The sequence below is a fragment of the Accipiter gentilis genome, chromosome 6 (genome assembly GCF_929443795.1).
Source record: "Accipiter gentilis chromosome 6, bAccGen1.1, whole genome shotgun sequence".
Lineage (NCBI taxonomy): Eukaryota > Metazoa > Chordata > Aves > Accipitriformes > Accipitridae > Astur > Astur gentilis.
In genome coordinates, this window is record NC_064885.1 from 9,568,283 (window position 1) to 9,589,813 (window position 21,531).

Genomic DNA, 21,531 nt, shown 5'->3' on the forward strand with positions numbered 1-21,531 from the left:
ATACAAGCCATTCCTGATGCAGTGCTCCAGTGTTGCACTCTGTACTTCGGTAGTGGGGAAATATAGCTTGGTAAAACAAGTGCAGAAGGCAAAGCAAGTCACTACTGCCATGTCTGGATGGCACCCTGTGATCCTGTTCCATTGGAAATAAGCTTCCCAGGTAATTGTGTATTGAGGGTATTGAGAGGATGCCAGATTGGTGTTGTAGAACATGTCCCTTCATGCTTCATAGGGATGTTCAAATATGGGTCTGGAGAAATGTTACGGTTTGTTTAAGGATGTAAGCTGACATGTACTTAGCATGGATGTAAATGAGGCAGCTTATGGCTTGTGTTCTTGAGGCTTATGACTTGGAAAGAATCATGATGCTTCAGGACAGTTTGGTTAATGGTGCCTCACAGACAAAGAAAACAATTCATTCAAGCCAGTTCTAGGCTCATTAGGAGGCCTGGAGACAAATCTAAACTTTGTATTAGGAGGGCTTTGGTGGTTCTTGAAGGTTGTGCATATTGTTCTGAAAAACAGTATGCAGGAGGGAGGGAAAGTGTTATTAAGGCTCTGACTTGTGTTCAGATGCAAAAGTAGAGGTTTGAGCCTTTCTTTGGTTGAGCTCTTGGTTGCCTGCTGATACAAAAGCATCAGTCATACTATAGGAACTGTAAGTGCTTCTTCAATGGCACACACAATCTGTGGCCTCCTGGGTCATGCATAAAGGCTGAAAAAAGGACCATTGTGTTCTGAGTAATGCGCAAATAGTGTGAAGATGGGAAATGTCTTACAGTACCAGGTGCTAAATTAGTCTTTTGAAGTGTTGACATCTCTTTTAACTGCATAAAGTTCACAAGCTACACAAAACACTGCATTTGCAATTCAGATAACATTGAATTAGAGTACTATTCTCAAACTCATGTAATAGATTCTGAGCTGGAAATCCCTAGGAATAGTGCTGATCATCATGTCTGAAAACATGATTGACAAAGTTTCACGAGAAGATAGTGACAAAATGTACAAATGCATTTAATATAGTTAAATAGGATTGTCATTTTGTCAAATAGGCTGGATTTAGAGAATAAAATGAAGCTACAGCATGACAAAACCTTGCCAATTAATAATGCTTCAACTAGCAAGATAACAACTGTTGAAAGAGGGTCAGGAGTAAGAAGAAGCTGCTAGGTAGAAGAAATTGGTAGATATATCAGTTTCTCTGGAAATCTGGTGCTAAAAATGAGACATCTCTCAGATGTAGGCCAAACATACTGCAAGGTCAAGCCTTTCTCACAGTACTTGGGTGCTTCTGGATCTTGACTGAGTCAGCAAGCCAGAGAAGTGTGAAAACAGAAAGCAGGAAAAAAAAATTTTGGAGTTTGGAATGATTCAGGTGGTTTTTCAGCAAAGTTGCCTAAAAGGTCTGACCTGCTGGTGTGCTTAAATTTTTAGCATATGCAAAGTAAAATATGCCAAGAATCAGCAGAACCAACAGTATAGGTAAAGTTGCTGGGACTATAAATTTGTTTGTGGTAATTTCATTTAAATCTTGAGGCATTCCATTAAAATGTGTCCTTCATGGGCTCTCAAAACTTGTTCTACCCTTGCAAAATGCATATAGTTAGGGCAAAACATTCACACCTGGATGTCTCAGTCAGTCAGCTGATGTTTTTTTCAAAGGGTGCTGAGAAATCAGTTTCTGTAATTGTCTCAGGGACAGGAATATGTGGTTGTGCTCTCCAAGAACGAGACCTACCTGTCAGATTTGAGTAAATTTCAGTTTAAGAATTGGTCCAAACCAAAGAGTGTTTGAGCCAAGACAGCCCATCAGGTTAGTGTGGTTAGATCTCACTGAAGGTGGAGATGATGTTAGTGTTGTGTATCAATGCCTGTAAGTACTTCTTCTGAAAAATCTGGTATGTGTTTATAGCTGGATTGCTTTGGATTCAGTCTTCACTTGTGACTTAGCTGTGGCTGGAACACAGCAGCCTGTTACTGCCTGTGAATATTCTTTAGCTTTGTGTATGCCAGGCCATATTCCAGCTGTTAGTATTTGAAAACTTTCGTGTGTCAAGAGCCTTGCATTGTTTCCACAGTTGCAAAACTACATTGTAGTTTTCCCAGTCCCTATTTTTGTGATTGTGTTATGGTTGTATTTGCACGTCTCAGGAAGGGAATGGTGATAGTGCCTAATGCCAAAGATATTTGTTGCAAGTACTGGTAAGTGTGTCCCATCTGACAGATCTGAAACAAAAAGCAACAGTTTGTTTCCGACCCAGAACTATTAAGGTTCTCAGGGGGACAGTTTTGGAAGATACATTCTGGCTGAGCTATGTGTAATGGTTTTGTAACACGGATAAATGACCACTATTTCAGCCATGTGAAATGCTGTGGACTCCTCCGTGTCTTACACCAGAGCCACACGGATGAAAAGAAGTGCTTTAGCTCAGTGTTCTAGCAGGCACTGGTAACATGGGGCTCTTTATGATCCCTATGATTTATTTGAAAACATCAGCCTTTTTCTTTTAAGGTCTATTTTATAAGTAGCTATTCATGTAGCACTCTGCTGGATGGTGTTCTGGTGAATAAGCAAGCTAATCTGTTACGTTCCTTCCTATTACATTTCAGACCCCTGTCATTAATGCGATATTAATGACCAAGAGACTAAATTGAGAAGAACATAAATCCCACTATTTGAGTGTCATGTAATATTTTTACCACAGGCAGGTCAATCAGATGAAAAGCCCTTCAATTAGTAAGCTGGAATGCTGCTTTGTCTTAACTGAGGCTATTGTCAGGACCCAGTGGTGCTGCTTCATCACCCAGTGTCTTGTAATTACATTACCTAATTGGATGGAGGATGGGAGTTGGGCTTACTCTTTTTTTTTTTCCCCTCTCTCTTTTTTTTTTTTTTTTTCTTTTGTGCTACCCCAAAATGACTGAAAAGTAATAGAAGAGTCTCCCAGGATGGCCACAGGTGTGAAGGGAGGGCAGTGATGGGAACTTGGATTTTGGACGCTGCAATTTTATTGTTAAAAGGGAATTTAGCATTCAAAATTTGCAAGTAGCTAAGAAAATCCTGGCCCTGATTTTTGTACCTGTGAAGCACACAGCAGCTCCCTGCCAACTCTGGGAAGCTCTGTGGGAGTCTTGCTACTTCCAGGGTGGTTTTGTTTGTTTTTTTTCTCCAGAGCGCTTAATTAGGTGCTTCACTTTAGAGCCCATCTATAGGTATCCAGTTGTTAAACACTTTAGTTGCTGATTGAAGGGTGTGATGAGTGAAAAAAGAATATCTTACAGTCTTTATCGGTTACTTTTATGTGCTAAATAATAATATAAATCTCATAAAATAAAGACACTTTAATCAGCCATAATCTTAAGTATATTTCCAAATAAAACTTTCCACATTCAATTAAGTGTGCCTGAACAGGTCACCTGGGAGAACTAAAGCCATTAACAAATACTAGAGACAATCAAAGGGAAGGTGAGGGGACTTTGCTTTTTCTCCCTTGCTCATTTCTATACTTAAATAGGTATTTTTTTCTCTTTCTACTTGCTGTAGTCTCTCTTCTCCTTGCAGGGCTCTGAATACCAGCTAAATTTTCCCAAAAGGGAATTGTTCAAAGGTGAGGTGCTTAGAGCTGAGAATTGGTGGGACACTTAAGGCATCCAAATGAGCTGAAGTTTTGAAGTGTTTGACATAGTGTAAATGGATGCTGTAGAAGAATCAGACCTGCTTTAGAAGCTGTAAGTCCATCATAATTGCAAAGGGTTTATATATTGACCCTTGAGCAAATGATTAATCAAGTATACTAAGGTTTGAATAACCCAGTAGCTTGCTATTAAATCTTGGTATGGTGTAATGGTCTCACCTGTAACATGTTTATAACCTCTAGCCAGCATATAATAAGCATGTGTGAATGAAATGTGTGAATACTTGAAGGAAGGCCCAGGGCATTTCAACTTCAATGTTAGTGACCTGCCCATCAGAGTTCAGGGGAAGACCTTTGGGTAAGAGAAGCATTCTTCATTGGACACAAATACTTAAACTTGTATACTTTCCATGCCCAAGCAGGCTTCAGGGAAGCCAAGTGAAGAAAAACCTGTTTAGGGTGAATGCAACAGAGGCACAGTAGATGAGATGGTGTCTGCCCTATGGATTTAACTGGGATTTTGAATAGCTTACCTTTGCTAAAGTCCTCAGTCCAGAACTGTGCTTCTATCCCTAGAGAGCCTGTGTCAGAGACTTAAGGAGTTAATGTCTCAAAGAAGTTGGGACTTGACAGCCTGTAATGTTGCTTCAATGTGTATCAAAACCTGATAAGGAGGCAGTAAAGACGGAGCCAGACTCTTCTCAATGGTGCCCAGTGAAAAGATGAGGCAACAAGCACAAACTAAAATACAGGAAATTCCATTCAAACGTAAGAAGAAACATTTTTACTGTGAGGATGGTCAAATACTGGAAGAGGTTGTCCAGCAAGGTTGTGGCTTCTCCATCCTTGGAGATACTCAAAACTCAACTGGATATGGTCTTGAGCAACCTGTTGTAGCTGACCCCGCTTTGAGCAGGGGGCTTGGACTAGATGATCTCCAGAGGTCTCTTCCAATCTCAACTATTCTCTGATTCTGTGACATGCATGCAAAGGAGAAGAGCAGTTTGAAAATGGTGGTGAAAGATGGGCTTGGCATCAAGGCTTCAATCTGAAGGCAGGAAACTGTAGAACTTAAATCCAGTGGTGGTAGCAGTTACGGGAAATGTTGTGTGCAGTAGTGACTTAAAAGGCAGTTGTGATTGTAAAGAGATGGGAAGTGAGAAGTGGTTATCGGTAAGTGATGACACACAGAATGAGGAAAGAAAAGAGGAGTCTAAACTCAATCACGTCTCTGCAGTGGGCCAAATGGCAAAAAGAACCAGCAACTGCAGTGAATCTCCCCCAAGGCTACCCAGCCAGCATGACTCAAGTCTGATAAGGGAAAAACATCTTGTTGGAGGTGAGAAGGGTAGTTTATAGTTACATTTATCAGACAGGTAACTGTAGCATGAACCTCTAAGTGCACTTGTATCTCCACAGAAAACAGATAAAATACTCACAGCTCACAGCATTGCATCAGAGCTGGTAACTCATCAACCTGTCGCCAAGCAGACTCCACACAAGCATGTACCCTGCCTAGTCGCTATGAATGCCACCCAGTGATTAAACATAATCAGCTCCTTTTCGTTTTAGGAAATCCTGAAAACAATGCTTACCCAAACCTATCAGTGGGGGGATAAAAGGACTGACCAACAAAACATCACAGTAAACAGTTCTGCCCCCCATGTTATTTTGTATTTTGGTCTCTCTGCTGGCAGTCCCCGTGAGGGATTAGTTAAAATTACTTGTAGATAAAGATAGATACACATCTCCCTTTTGTTCCTGCACAAAGATCTCCCAGACAGTAAGACACCTAATGTCGAAAATTTGGCATGAATATTCAGTTGCTTAAAAGTCTGGGCCACCCTTCACGGGAAGACATGTTCTTCAGGATTGGCCTGGAACAATTCACCAGTACTGAATATGTAACCCCTCTCTAGCTCTTTACAATATTTATTCTGCTTTTATTAAAGGAGGGTTTGAACCATTCACGTTTGAGAAGGTAGGGTGTGTGGCTTTGTGGTCCATATCTAGATTTGACACACTATTCCTATCAAGTGTGTGGACCCAGGACTTGTATCCACCAATGTATCCACCAATGGTGGATACATATAACCAAGGCAGGTGCCTTGGTTATATGTATTAAAAATTCAAAAGCTTCAGGGGTGCACAGAGGTGGAAGATGTATTTAGGCTTTTCTGTTCTGCTGTAGCCTTTGTCATCCATCCAGACACAGAATGGAATTTAAAACATGAACATCATCATTTAATGTCATCTTGTCTTTCATGATATGTCAGTGTCCCTGTTTGTCTTGGAAACTTTCAGATGCTTAAAGGTGACCCCATCATTACCGGGAGGGCTAAGAGAAATGGAGTGTTTAGTGTTTAAACAAATACGTCACCTGCATTTGTAATGTCATTCCATTGTTCAGCTCTTCTAGTGACTCTCAGCTAATGAGCGGGAATTTGAACTGTGAGTTCACAGGAGCCAGTGCTCTTAGTCACAATACTGATACTCAGAAGCATGTTCCTGGTTTGGTTTGCATCACGGTTAATGGTACATCTGTGTCATACCTGAAGTGAAGGGTGTGGTGTGTCATCTCTAGCCACTTAGATCCCTGCAAAATATTGATACGGTTAGGAAAACTTAATGGAGTGCAAGAGGAAGCGGTGTTTGCCTGGCCAGAAAATACAGGTTCTGCTCAGGAAAGGCAAATGCTTGCGCATGAGGGTAGCTGTCAAAAGGGACCACTCTTGTGCAGCCCTTGAGTATACATTTGAGCCCCCTGGGTTTTACTTTGGTCAGCTGGCTCCTGCAGTATTTCAGATTTTTCTATCCTCAGTTGATCTAACTGATCGCTTGTGACTGCTGTGGTACCCTCGATGTTGTCAGCGTAAGACTGCCAGCTGTAGAATACAAGAGTGTAACTGCAGTACAGTTCAGCTGAGTTTGCTCCAGAAACTCGGGGAAATTAAATCAATCCCAATGCTTTCTCCGTAGTTTATTGTCATTCCACACACATGTATTATAGGCTTTGTGTGGCAGTCCTAGCTGCCTAGTGGCAGGAATGGCTTTATGCACATCTTCTTTCAAAGGATGCAAACCCTGATTCTGTGTTCTTGTTTGTTGCATAATGTTTATATAACAAAAGAAGGAAAATATGGCAGACCTCAGCAGTTAAAATATGGAATTTCATGGTACTGAGCCCTCTTTTACAGAAGCTAAAAGTAGAATCTGTAGGAGGTTAACTCAGTATCCTCATACAGGAAAGGGTGCAGGTGCAGTTGCTGTAGCGGTATAAAAGATCCTTCTTTTAGACCAGCAATGTCAGTTCAGAACATGGCTTGTGCTGGTGCTGTGCACACACCGCACACACACACACTAGTAATTAGTACTAGGTTGACTATATCTGTGTGATCTCATCGGTCTGTGTGTCCCTAATCTGAAAGAAGCATGTATTCAGCTTCTTTTATGAGACCCTTACAAGCTACTCCACGTTCAAATGCAAATACTTAATAACTGAAGCTTAAGGATCATATGATTCTTTAGACACTAAATCTGGTGGTTCAGAGTTGTACACATATTTGGCAGATTATAGGTTTATCACTGACAGCTAATCTTTTAAAGAACTGTGGCTTAATTCCTTTTGTTAACTAATTAAAAAAGGAGAAAGAAGTTAAAGCTGTAATTAGACCTATTAAAACGTGTATTACTCACTCAATGGTCTATACAACTAGGATAAATGTATAATTAGGAGGTTTGTCCAAACATGATTAAAGTTAGTCACGTGTCCTAGGCCGTCAAATATTCATGTGTGCATGAGATAGAGAGTAAAATCAGTATGAAAATGTGAATATAAACCATGTCATGCTCTGCAGAGACAGTAAATGAACTGTCTTTTGGCATATCATAAAAGCTTTTTTAAGATGAAAATTCTGGAAAGATTGTGTCACACCTACAGTTTCTAGTGGGTAGTGTCATTGGCAACAGTAATCAGGCCAGGTCCATCTGACCCCATGATCTATCACTGCTGTTGCCTACGGTTCACTGATAGTTTAAGAAATTTAGAAGTTAGTTCACAGAGTATTTCTATTAACAATCGGCACGTTCCCCAAGTCATAAGGATTTGTATCACTCCCAAAACTTACATCTATTTTTGGGGATTGGGTTTCTTTTTTGTTTGGGTTGTTAGTCTTCAAATCACAAAGTAGTAAATTTTTCAGCTGTGGAGCTAGAGCATATTTTTCCTTCCCTATAGTTAGGAGATGGGAAGAAGAGAGCAGGTCCATTGACCGTGTCTACCTCACATACGTATGAGCGCTTTCTCTGTGCACTAGTTTCTGGTGATGGCATCTCTTGAAGGGAAATTCCCAGGAAGGCTGTGGCAGTTCTGGGTCTCTGTCAGCCACCGTTCTTTTCATAAGTCGATAGTTTATTGTATACGGGAATCTTCCCTGGTTTGTGTTGCATCAGCCCCTTTGTGGCATATACAAGTTGGAGAAAGGGACTCGGCACAGGCAGTAAGGGGGATCTCTGCCATGCAGTCATTCGAAGAAAACCATTGCATCTCTACAAACCAGGAGACGTTGGCAGCTCTTATGGAGATGCAGACATCTCTGACATGACTGCTAACCAAAATTAAAGACATAAATGGTTTGCTGTAATAGCTCTTCGTTTCAAAAAACTTTAGTTGCAAGCACTGACCCAGAGAAAAAGACACTACGGTCTTGAGGTTGCTGGGCTTAACCTATGGAAAAGAAATAAGCTTAGGTGCTGAGAGCTGACTCAGATGTTTTCAATTTTCCTGCCAGAGCAAGAACTATTTGCACAGATGAACAAATTACAGAAGAGCTCCAGAGTAATGTAGAAAGGAATAAGCTTCTTTTAGTATATATCAATTTCTGCTTGGGGAACAGTGAAATTCAGTTAAAAGTCTTATCTGCCTGTACTGCTTTTAAGCACAGATAATGTAGAGAAGAATGTGGCTGGTGTCAGCCCTTTTTGTCTCACTGAACTGCTGAGAATCCTGGGGTAGGACAAAGAGGAAAAAACACTTGGGGGGGAAATCTAGTACAGAGGAGATGGTAGAAGTGTCCTTCTACCAGGAGAACAGAGAATGGTGCTTCCTCTGTGTGAGTAATATCTGAATTTTCCATTTGTTTATGTTGGTTGTCATGTTTGCATACGCTTGGAGGGAGAGAATGGTGCGTATGGGTGTGTCTGTATATAAATGCCTGTATTGCACACATAGTGGTTTGGAGACCAGTTTCTAAGTGGTTTATGGTATGTCTGTGGTCCAAATGAGTAGCAGCGTAAGACTTTTGGAGTTGTTTTGTTGTTTATATTTTTTTCTTCCTATATGAAAAATGAACAGATTAGGCCTCACTCGGAAAGGACCACTGTTTGTCTCCCAGAGCTACCCTGCTGTCCCTGTTCAGAGATGACAACAAACTAAGTTTTGATTGACTGTGATTAGAGATGGAAGACTGGGGATTCTAGCTTACCATAACAAATTACTGCATAATTTTATTGTATAGGTTCCAATAGAATGCGTGCTAGCCAAAGATCCGGAAGAGATCTTTCAGCAGGATAAGAAGAGGCATTAGCTCTTTAATCCTAGATATAGAGCTCTAAACCCAGGCACAACAGAGAACTCATTATAATTAATTACCTAATATAGTTTAGACTTTTGTATGTTTTGCCTAGATGTTACACCTAAATAGCTGCATTGTCCGTAGTCTTGAATATATCACCTCAGAAGGGCAATACCATTCATGTCTTCATGTAGATTATGCTTTTATAAGACTGCTTTTATTGCCAACTGAAGTCAGAATCTGATGACTTAAATTTGGATACCACTGCTTGAGAGAACATGGTTTAAATATTCAACAGATATTTGGAGTGCATAAGCATGGGATAAGCCAGGGAGGAGGATTCGAGGAGGAACTAGGGGAGAAGAATGAACATGTTACTTGTTGCAGATGATTTCGTTGTATTGGGACTCTGATTCAATGGTATTGATGGAACCCAGTCACTCTTTATCACAATAGGAAAACTTCATACAGTTTTCCTGCTTTATGCAAGGATTGTAAGAGGAAACTTTTAACAGCATTATTTGGAGGAAATTCCTGTCCAGTGCATTCACTGGGAGTGATACTGGCTGGTGAGCACAAACTTGTGTCATTTCTATATAGGTATTTCAAATTCGAAGAACATCCAGGGCATTTGCAAACTTATCATTCTACACGTGTAACTAGCACTGTCTACATACTCATTCCGGGTCTGGCAGATGACTATTTTGCCTGTCACCCTCTCTGTGATCCACATCTGAACCTCTTAAGAAACTAAAATCAGCCTCCAGTTCCCCTGCTTTCTAATTCTGCATGACTAAGTCGTTCAGCATGTTATAAATACTGTTGCTCATTCCAGATACATTGGTTACCTGTGCACCAATCATTGTCAGCATATTTCTGCAGTGGAGTGGTTTAGCATTGGGTAATTGGCATAAATTAAATAGCTTGAGTCACAGTATTGCCCTTTCTGCATACACCCACATGTGTCTGTTACATATGTGCAGCTTATGGGAGATAGATGAATGATAGCAGCACTGCAAATGCCCTGCCAGCAAACAAGGAACTTGTATACACTCAGAAAATAAGTATTCCTGCAGAATTTACGTCAAAATAAGAGGAAGTGAAGAGTGCACAAAAGTATTTGTTTTGTGTGACTATAGGAATCCTCAAGAAATTCTTTTCAACCAGGGGATTACAGTGAGGAAAACAATGAAAACATGTCAGTGGTAGATTTTTGTCTGCTGATGGATGTATTTATGACTGAGGCACGTGGCTTGATGTCTGCATGGCATTTTCCATATTTGAGAATGAGAGCTCTGTACTCTGGCTTATTTTTGCTACCGGGTACAAAGTCAGTCACTTCCCTGTCAACTGCTTCCCATCTGAAGAAGGGGAATCAGTAATCACTCATTGTTCTCAAAGCACTTTGGTGTTTAAGGACATACCATAATCCCTGCTGTTCTTCTCACAAATGATCTACAGAATAATAACAGTAAATTGAGGATTTGTGGAAGTTACATTTGTAGAAATAGATTTCCCTGTGTTTACAGTTTTCTGCAATTGACTGTTTAATTTCTGCACCTGCAATTACTTCTGGGTGTAGCTCAAGCTGCTTAGTTCTCTGAGAACTTGATTGTGCTCATGTATCAGGTATTTAAGCATCAAAGTATTGTGCCTTATGCCTTCACACAGCAGCACCCAGAAAACTGCAAGTGTAGTGAAAGAGGTCGGCTTGAAAATCAGGTCCTTGCTGTTTACGAAAGTGTTGGCTGAAACAGGGAAACGGGCCACGAAGAAAATTCTATTAGATGAACAATTCCTTTTTGTCCATTTTAGGCTGCGTTGTGCCGAATGTGAAGTCCATCTCCTCATTCTGTTGAATTGCCCTTTTCTCACAAAGGCATGTAATTCTCTGGGCAGCTTAATGCCTTTTGCAACCTGTGCCGTTGCCTTGCATGGCTCTGAGTTATTCAGCTGGTGGTACTACTTACTGAGCACACTGATGTTGCGATGGTCCACAGTAAAGCTCTAGTCTTACTCTTTGTAACGGTGTGCCTCTTGGCTCAGATTGTAACCTGGGGTTTTTCAGAACTGTTCAGTGTTGGCTTACTCTGCCTTCCTGCTGTGAGGAGGAGATTTATGGTTTTTTTCAAGGAAAGCGCAGTGAGAGAGGTGCTTAGCACCTTTGAAAAACTTCCCTTATTTCGTAGCTTCTAATGAAGGAAAAAATTAGAGTTTGGGGGACTGCAGGTTCAACTCCTTCACAGCTTTGAAGAGCCTTTAGGATTTCACCAGTTTTAACTTGTCCCTTGGCAAGCTGGGGAGGTTGGGATTCTGCTCGGCAGGTATTGCTTTTTCTGGATGCCAGAGCAGGATTTGTTACAGTCACCCGCCTCGCCAAGCCTTCCTCTGTCAGTGCAGTGTTGCTGGCACTTGGGCTTAACAAGAATGAGCCGCATCCTGAGAATAAACCGAGGGTCTTCTGCCTGTATTAGAACATCTTCGTGAGTGTCACTGAGCAAACATGCATTACTTTTCTTTCATGCCTGTAAATCTTCACAAAAAACACAGTCCCTTTCCTCCTGGCAAGAGGCAAATGAAAGGAGTCTGAGGTTTTAAAAAATAAATACATACAAGGGGATCACTTTCTAGTCACATGGGTGTGTATTTCCATGTTGCACAGATTTCACTATCATCCATCCTGAATTAAAAAAGACAAGGGGAGACCTGCTAACGTGTTTTATTTCTTTCCTCAGTATTTCTGGCTTCTTGTGCTCTCACGAGGTTTGGTTGGTATCGGTGAAGCAAGTTACTCCACTATTGCACCGACCATCATAGGAGACCTTTTCACCAAAAACACAAGGACCCTTATGCTGTCTGTTTTCTACTTTGCAATTCCTCTTGGCAGGTAAGTGACAGAATGCTTTTTTCGTCTGGTTTTGTCTTTTCTTTTAAAGTAAGCTTGTGCAGATCTTAAGTTGTTAATGATGATAGTTCTCCTGTCTTTGGTTGGAATGGTTTAGACAGGAAAATATTGTGAGCAGTGACTAATTAGTTGCAGGAATTGGATTCTTTTTCTATCCCTGTTACTGGTTCGTGTGTGACTTTCGGGAATCGGTGGGAAGGACTTTTTTGTTTTTTTACAGCAGTGGGGTGGGAATGGAATAAAAATATTTTAGCTGACTTTTTTTTATTGGTATTATTAAACTGTCATTTCGAATAATGCTATATTGGTTCTCTGAATCATTGCTTCGATTCATGTGAGGTCTAGGCCTTGTTTAGGCAATGTCTTTCAGGTTACTGTGAAATCAGGATCTCTTAAGACGCTGGGCTGGGTTTTCAAAAGTGAGCAAATGGGTACCTGCTTCTACATGACAGTCTAAATATTGGAGGTTTCAAGAGGAGTATCCTGTATAACATACTCAATTTGAAATTTTGATTTTAAAAAAATATTTTTAGTTTAAGCTGAAATTCTGTCCAACCTTGAATTTGGCCAATCTGACTAAGTTTGGAAAATGTGGCTAAGCCAGTCTTAGATGACTTGCTAGTTGCAATAGCAGCGGCCAGTCCATTATAGTGCTATTACTACTGAAACAGCAATCGGGAGAAATTGTGAAGTCTAGTGTAGACAGCAAGGCTAAAGAGAGGAACTGTAATGATTGTTCACACTCAGTCTTAACGGAGAGCAATGGAGGACAGCCAACCCTATAGATGCCTGATGAAAGCAAGACAGACTCAGATTTGGAGTAGTTATTTCCTCTGGCACTTCCAGTTGAGTTCCCTTATCAGCACAATGCAGTATCTGATTGTTGGGACAGGAGGGAATCTGTTGGGTTTTTTTAAATATTTTTATTTATTTTAAATAATGGCTGACCCTCTATTGTGAGGTTGTAGGCAGGGTAGGTTCGCATAGTTTGCATCCCTGTTCCCTGAGCTGGACAATATACTGTGCAAAAGTGGCATCGTGGGTTCATTTCCAGCAGGGAAAACATAGGCAGCAGTTTTTCCCTGAGTTGGGGAGGATTAAACTTCTGGTTTAGAGTGGTGCATTTTACAAGTTAGAGCACTCATCCCTGAGATAAAACTCACAAACATCCTTTTGCTCTTGAGGAGAAAGAGATAGCTATGCCCTTAACTGGTGAAAAGAATATTTTCCCCAAAGGGCCAAGGATGCCAAGTATTTTCCTAGTGCATTCAGTGAACTATGACTAGCAAAAAATGACAAATATTCATCCTGTTGAGCCTGATTCTGGGATTTAATTATCTCCATATCCAACAGAGGTGTGGATCCATGGTTTGATCTTGGGGCCTGTCTCTGTAAAAAGCCCAGCTTTGGGGTGATTATAGATGGCAACCTCCAAAGCTTAGCTGACTGCTCCATAAAAGCATGTGATGGCTGACAGCTACCCTGCAACAGTCCTGGCAATTTTTAGCCAGGGCAATCTCAGCAACAAATGCAGGAGTTTTGAAAAAAGGATATTCACATCTGTTCAGTTCACGTTGAGAGAAGCATGGCTAAGTTCACCTTTTTCTAGTCTCTTGTGAGCCACCTTTTGTTACGACAGTGTAATTCTCAGCATATGGCTGAAAGTCCTCTTGCTCCTTTATCTTCAGAGGGGATTTCCAAGCTTCAGGTCTGATGTTCTCCCATCAGAGTGTCTTGCATATTATTCTTGGTTTTTCTTACAAGCTTATGGAAAACGGTCTCTTCATGGGTAATTAGAACCGAGTAGTATTAAATGACAAGAAAAAAAATTAATGATGGAATATGGTGTGACCTTGAAGGGTACTTCTTAACCGAGAGCTTGAACATAAAATTGTTAAGTATTCATATTAGTGCACAGAAAGGCCTGATGCAGAAATTAAATTGGGAAATAAATTCTTTTTGAGGCTTTGTTTCCATCCACTGTAGATTGAAAGGCCAGCTATAGACTTGAGATCAGTGTCCAAATTTCCATCAGATTTGAGCATTTTTAGATCAACAGTGCTGGGAAGAGTTACATATTAGCTACCATCCGCTTCATCTGCCTGTGTTTGTTCCTGCAGGAGAAGAGAGCCTAGGGCACACAATTGATCGTGCCTCTTTTTATCTTTAAGTGAACAGCTGTGATTGTGGTACTCTGTTAAAGCTCTGGCTGACTCTCATCTTTGTATTTCTTGCAGTGGCTTGGGATACATCACTGGGTCAAGTGTGAAGCAGGTTGCTGGAGACTGGCACTGGGCATTGCGGGTAAGCCACTCTTAATAACATCTTAATAACAGTTGCATCAGTTGATCACTGTTAGGAAGATTTCTATCACATGATTCCTCAACCTGTTGTTATATATAGAAGGTAAAGGATTTGAAATTACATCTATGGATATTAAGTGCATAGCAGATGTCTTCTCTAAGCAAATGGGAAAGGTATGTGATTTTAGCTCATTACACTTGTTTTTTTCCCTGCCTGGGAGCAAGAATTTTCCAATCACTTTATTATCAGTCAACCATGATTTCTTGATGGGGATGGGAAGACGAGGCATTGGCCTTAAATCAACTCCACAGTCTTTCAGTCCCCTGCTGTCAAGAAACTCCGAGAATGGCTTCCTGCTTTGAGGAAAAAACACTTTGTTCCAGTTTCCGCTTGTTTTTCTGCCCTGAGACAGTCAGTTTCCTTCTATTTTAACCTCTTGGGACCTTGATAAATGTGTTGAAAAGATAATACGCTCCAATCACATACGCACAAACAGATCCTGCACACAAAGATGTCTTGAAAGAGCTGAGAGGAAGTGGCCCAGCAGAACTGTTTTCTGACCTTTGGCAGTCTGGGTGGCATAAGCACCCGTGAGGTGCATTCTCTGGCCCTGGCACTTCATGAAGACAATGAATCTCATGAAGCTTAGGCCAACACCATTTATAACAGCAGGTGATGAAATACATGGGTTCCCATCTCAAGCAAATGTGCCCTTCTGCGACACAGACCATTCCCTCCCTGTCAGGCAAGGGTAAGCAAAGCCAGGAAAATCACCGTGAACGGTTCATCTGCAGCTAGGAAAGTGGAGAGTAGTTTCCAGCTGTGAACCTGAAATGAAAAGTGTAATAGCCTACAGCTTCACACCAAGAGGATGGCTACCTCATTCAGGAGCAGAAATACTTTAAGGGTAAAATTAACTTCTGAGCAGAGGCCAGCACAAGGAGTAAGAAAACCCAAAGCTTGTCCTCTTGGTCAGTAGGCTTTAATGAGGTTGATACGTTGGAGCGCTCTTGTGTTTCTCTCTGTAAAACCCAAATGATTAATTTGTGCAAAGAAATCCTCACTAGCATTTTTCTCTTCAGATGAAGTCTCCATAGTTATCCCGAGAAATCCAGGCTATCTGCAAGACTGTACCCCTTATGGGGTCATGATTTCCACTATAAATGACACATTGATGTGTGATTCCCTCACTGTGCAAAATCGTGGGGCGTCTGACAAGCTGCACGCTTCTATGATGGTTGCTTTGGACAGCATTGCTCAGTTTTTGTAGTCAAATAGCACATGTTGAAAGCTTCCAGACATCAGTGTAAAGCAGCCTCCATCCCTGTGGCAATTACTGTGCTCTTGCAAGATGTGAAAGATTCCCCTAGGTGATGCTTCCCTCTGTGATCTCCTGTGGTCTCTAAAGCCAGGAGAGGTCAGGAATAATCTATACTTCAGTGGGCTGAAGAAGACAGAAGGGCACGTTGGCAAGTGGCGGCTTTGTCTCTGGAGCTAGCAGTAATGTTTCATTGGAGCATTACTGAGTATCAATGGATATTGTCCTGTTGGGGGATTAAGCCTTTAGATAAAAATCAAAGTGACTTTAAATTATATGGCCCTAGAAAATCCTAGCATTTCCATTTTTTTTACCCGTGCTGTGTCTTGTGTTCAGTTGTAATAAGGATACTGTATCAGCCTTCATTTATCCCTGGATAAGGGATTTTCTTGACTTTCCACCTCTGAAATATTTTTGTCTTCCCTTCCCTAGAAGAATTCTGGCTTTGTCGTCTTTGGACATGAAACACTGCTCTATGTGTAAAGGCCATTCTCAGGCTATTATTGGAAACATTATTTTTTTTTAACAGGAATTTATTTTTAAAATAGCATGTATAGAAGAGATGATAGTTCGGTGAAAATACATGTTTCCATTTTCTTAACGGAACTATTTTCCATTCTGACAATGACGGAATTTCAGTGTCAAAACAAGAATCATGTTTGTAGCTTGCAAAGCACTGTGGGATCTTTGTATTTTTGCCTAGTGATTGGGAGAAAGGATTGGAAACTGGGAAACCTAACGCTCAAATGTGTCATTTTCCTGTCTTCCAGCCTGAATTTTTGGTGTTTCTTGGTCTGCTGTACACTGAGGTTATCTGAGGAAGCTGCCCAAAAATGGGAAGCCATTGTGGGTTCGCTGGAAGAGGGATGCATGTCAAGCAAGGATTTTCAAAGCCAGCATGCTCCCTACATCCAGAAATCTTTCACCTGGCCTTCTTGCCTTTAAAAGGCTTCTGCACTCTCCCAGAAACTAGTTGGTCTCTTAGCCCAGCTGGGAGTAGGTTTCCAAAGAGTTAAACATCACTGAAGAACCATATTTAGATGAATCTTGGTACTTCAATAACACAAAGAAATGGACTGCCTTAATCAGAGTATTCTCAAAGCTGCATGCTTCCAGAGTGAGATAAGAGAGTCCAGGGAATGACAGGGAGGAAGGAAAGGAGCAGATGCCTCAGTGTGCTTACAGATTCTGGCTAGCTGAAAAGAATCGAGTTGCTGAAATGAAACTAATGTAATCTGCTTCTTAGTGACTAGTCCAAGCAAACCCTGCTGACTCCTGTGCTAATTCCCTGTTCCTTTCTTGCAGGTATCTCCACTCCTGGGAATGATAACAGGGACACTCATCTTGATATTTGTACCTGCTGCTAAAAGAGGAAATGTTGAACAACTTGGAGGACAGCTGAAGGCTCGGACCTCATGGCTAAGAGACATGAAAGCACTGATTAGAAAGTAAGAGCACTGTAGTAAAAAGCACGCTTTGCCTCTAATGCTTAATTGGAACATCCAATGGCCTGTACTTCTTGGCACTGTGAGACTGGAAAGTGACAACTTGCAGGGAGTTGCAGGAAGCTTAGTCTGTGGACCTAGGAAAGAAAAGTTACATTTTCACAAGTTACTGACTGCAGTGACAATGATGGATTCCAACTTTTGCTCTAACCTTTCCAAGATTGAGATCTAAGAAAGCATCTGCTTTGTTTGGCTCATACTTCAGACAAATCAAGGCTTTTGAAGTGTAGAAATTGCTGTGTTCCTGTATTAATTATTGTGCCACTGTTGTTCACACACTTAGATCCTTTTTCTTCCTTGAAAGAGCAACTCTGCTGAGGGGAAAAAAGAGAGTTAAATGACAGAGCAATTTAAGAGGAGAAAATACACAAAAGCTTGCACTACATGCCAAGTTTAACTATCTATGTTTATACAACCACACGTGACTGAATGCACAAGCACTGAACGTGTTTGGGTGCTTGTATATGTGCATAAAAGGTCGCATGCTCACAAGTGTTTAAGCAGCTGTACTTGCTTCCAGAAAGCTTGCTTGTGAATGTGCAAATACTTGCACTTGTGAACTCAGTGTTGCATCGGAATTCTGATGGGAAATTTGTGGTGTCCTTCATTTCTAGAACGGCTGGCTAGAATGCCTTCCTGGTATTGTCATCCAGTATCAAAGGACTACGAAAAGTGATGATGGTTAATTTATCGATATTTCTGTATTACTTATTTTGGTAGTTTACCCAAGTAGTAATCATATGGTGGCATGGACAGGGAGGGAGAAGTGAAACTTGTCATCCAGGTAAACAGGTGGTATTACAGCGAAAGCCCTGTAGATTGCACATCGTGTCTTAGTGACTAAGTACAGATTGTCTTCTGAAACGATCCCATGACAAATGGTCTCTATGAAGCACCTCTGAAGAATTAAATACATTATTATCAATGGAGCATCATGTATGAAGAAATATTCCATGCCTTTTATTCTCCATTGCTTTGTACCTTGTATTGTCTCTGCCCTTTGGCAAAGGGAGGTGGCTGGTATGGGGAAAGCACTGGTTCCTGTCCTGGGGCTCCTGCTTTTTCACTTCTCCCACTAAACCTTCTCTTGGTTTTGCCTCTTGTGTCTCCACAGCCGCAGCTACGTGTTCTCATCGTTGGCCACCTCAGCTGTCTCCTTTGCCACAGGGGCGCTTGGCATGTGGATCCCTCTCTACCTTCACAGAGCACAGGTCGTGCAGAAGACAGCAGAGACCTGCAACTCACAGCCCTGCAGCACCAAAGATAGGTGAGATTCATACTCTGCTGATTTAAAGAGGGGGAAAAGGGGGTGGAGGCTTATTTACCAGAGGAAACAGGCAAGTCCCACAGAGTCAAGTTACTAGAATGTCTGTAATTTCCTCTAGGTCTTTGCAACAATGATAGGAAATGCTGGGATTGTAAACTAGGTTTTATTTCTCTTCTTCATTGCGTGAAGTCAAACCGAGGGAGAAGCAATGACCTCAGCACTGTCTTAGTTCCCCGGCTATGGTGTAGAAGTAGAAAAGAGACTTTTGCCTTTGCCTTAGAGGATGTTTGGAGAGCTGAGAATTTGGTTTCTTAAGACCCATACTTATCTGTGATAGCAGCAGAATAAGCTGGCAGGTTGGGTAGCCACAGTGGTGGCTATAATTCAGAGGTTGGACTGGTTCCCCTAAAGGCTGCAGGGACTACCACTGAAGACTTTTGTTTCTGCATGAGGGAGGACTTCACTGTGTTTCATTGCTCTATATACTACTGTGTATGCTGAGTTTTGCTGAAGAATGGTGCAGAGATCTGGGACACTTTGGTCTGGAGTGCTTGATGTTATACAGTGGTTTGGTTTTTCAGTCCCAGTTATATAATATCACTTGCAGCACATAAGCTATGAAAAATAATTCATTGCTTTGTGCTTTACCATGATGGCACAAAACATAAAATGATAAAAAAGCATTTCTCCAGGTGAATAAAAGATAAGAAAAACTGCCTTTTGTCAGCTTTTTAGCTTGTGAGGCAAAAATAACATTAGGAAAACCTTCTTGCTCTAGCTGACACAATCCCATCTCAAGTAAACTACTTAGTGGTTTGGAGTACCATCAACTAGAGTGCCCAGCGGGCAGTCTCAGTCTATTCTGCAAAAATGCAGTGAGCAGAAAATACAGCTCCAGTCTGAGTGCTCATCTGCTGTTTACAAAGAGAAGTTTTCCACTCCTGGATGACACCTATATTTTGAGCTGCCCTGAAGCTACTGTAATGTAGCTGCCAAAGCCTCTGTAATCCAAGTCCTGCACACACAATATGGAGAATCCTTGACAGTTCCTGGCTCTTTAAATTTATATTAACACATTTCAAATGTTTAACCTAACCAGCAAAAGAAGGCTTTTTTGAGGTGGTCTGAAAGGAGTTAGAAAGTCAAAGTATGTTGAAAGTCACTGGTATTTAGAGTCTTGTTAGGTTTCCTTTCCCTTAAGCTTCCTAGTGCCTGTCTGTCCATGATTTCCCCTTTCATGATCAATGTGCAGGTTATTACTTAGTTTTGTGCATACATAATTAGCTGTACAATGCACTTCACGGGAAGCTCAGTTCCACACAAAGAAGCAGTATGAGCCCTTTGCACCTCTTTCCATGTTGATCAATGCCTGCATACAAGGCTGAATTTGATATGCTGTGTTTTTCTTAATTGCAGGGGAAGAGTGCTAGAATCACAAGTACTCAGTGGGGGAGCTCATTTGTTTTATTTTAAATTTGCAAAGCCAATGTGCAGATTTCTATTAGTCAGTTTTACCCTAATAATTTGTTCAAAGACCATGCCCATTTTTTGGAAAAACTCCAAAAAAAACCCCCTGTCTCTTTTTTTCTTTTTTTTTTTTTTTTTTCAATAGCTTGATCTTCGGAGCAATCACATGCTTCACTGGTTTCCTGGGTGTAATCACAGGGGCAGGGGCAACCAAATGGTGCCGGTTAAAAACCCAGCGAGCTGATCCTCTTGTCTGTGCTGTTGGCATGCTAGGATCAGCCATCTTCATCTGTCTGATCTTCGTTGCTGCCAAGAGCAGCATTGTGGGAGCCTATGTAAGTATAATCCTTTGCATACGCCAGTCTCACTCTTACTGTCTCTACCAAACTCCTTAGAAGATTGTGAGATGTTGGTCTTGCTTTTCCTCTTCTGAATGTCCTTCATTTTGCCCCCTTGGCATTTTGGCACTATCTAGATGTGCCTGGAGGGAAAACGATATCTCGGCTGCTTACTAACTGTCTTCAGGATTCAGAGCTGGGGAGTTAGCACATGCATGGAAACCCACAGTTCCCTGCCTTTGGGTTGTTCTATCTGTACCTCTATCCATACCTCTATTGCTCTTGCCTCATGTCTTGGTACAGGAAAATTGGCTGCTTCCCTTGCAATAAGGGTATTGTAGCTGCAGTGGTACCGAATTATAATTACAGTATAATTTGTCTGTGGGAATGTGTTTGGCTACCTATGAGTACCATTAATTTCCATAACTAGGTAGCTTGCTGCAGACCAATATTAATTACCATGTAATTTCAATTTGTTGTTATCTATATTACCATAGCACCTGGAAGTCCTAGTCATAGTCCAGGAACCCACAATACTTGATGCTGCACAAATGCGGATTAGAATACGGCTCCTCCCTGTACGTTTGTAATTGAAGTATGTAAAAAGACATCAGATAGATCCAGACAAATAGACTGAAGGGAAAAGGAAAAACTCAAGTGTAATAATCCAGCCTCAGGCTAGAATCTTGCTTTCAGTAGAGAGTAGAAATCCAGTACACTGAAGAGGTCTCAGGTTCCCTTTCAATGTAATAGAGAGAAGCCTGGGACCTGGGAGTTTTTGAAGGGAAGGCATGAGGTGGTTGGAGTAGAGGGATAATTTCTGAAAGCCCATCCTTAGCTTCCACACAGCAGTGCGCGCTCCACGCAGCAAGGAGAATTCGTACACAGTTAACCAACCAACCAACCAATCTATGGCGGTTCCTCGTTCCTCTGTGTTTCTAGCACTAGCCTAGTCATGGTTATTTTCTGAGTATTTCAATAGCTGTCATCGTTATGGGGACACACGGGAAGAAAGAGTGGAAGTTTGAAAACATTAAGACAGAACCTAGAATGCCTACTCTGGCTATCTAGAAAGTGTCAGAAGGAGAATCAGTCTTCTGGTTTGTGGCATGGTCTAGAACTAACCTTAGATTCAGCAGAAAAATGATCACCACAGACAACCAGCACGAGGGTGTTACTGGTTGGCGAAGCATTAACCCTCCTGTCATTGTCAGCC

General features: G+C 41.4%; 1 protein-coding gene across 2 annotated transcripts in view; it reads left to right on the forward strand.

Annotated features, from left to right (window-relative positions):
- Positions 1–21,531, forward strand: part of LOC126039212 (sphingosine-1-phosphate transporter SPNS2-like) — a 138,965-nt gene that overhangs the window by 73,772 nt on the left and 43,662 nt on the right. For both annotated transcript variants that reach the window (XM_049801994.1, XM_049801995.1), the window contains exons 4-8: positions 11,947–12,098; positions 14,354–14,420; positions 17,044–17,186; positions 18,358–18,510; positions 20,123–20,312. In XM_049801994.1, coding sequence (XP_049657951.1) covers positions 11,947–12,098; positions 14,354–14,420; positions 17,044–17,186; positions 18,358–18,510; positions 20,123–20,312 — 705 coding nt within the window. The remainder of the gene's footprint in view (positions 1–11,946; positions 12,099–14,353; positions 14,421–17,043; positions 17,187–18,357; positions 18,511–20,122; positions 20,313–21,531) is intronic.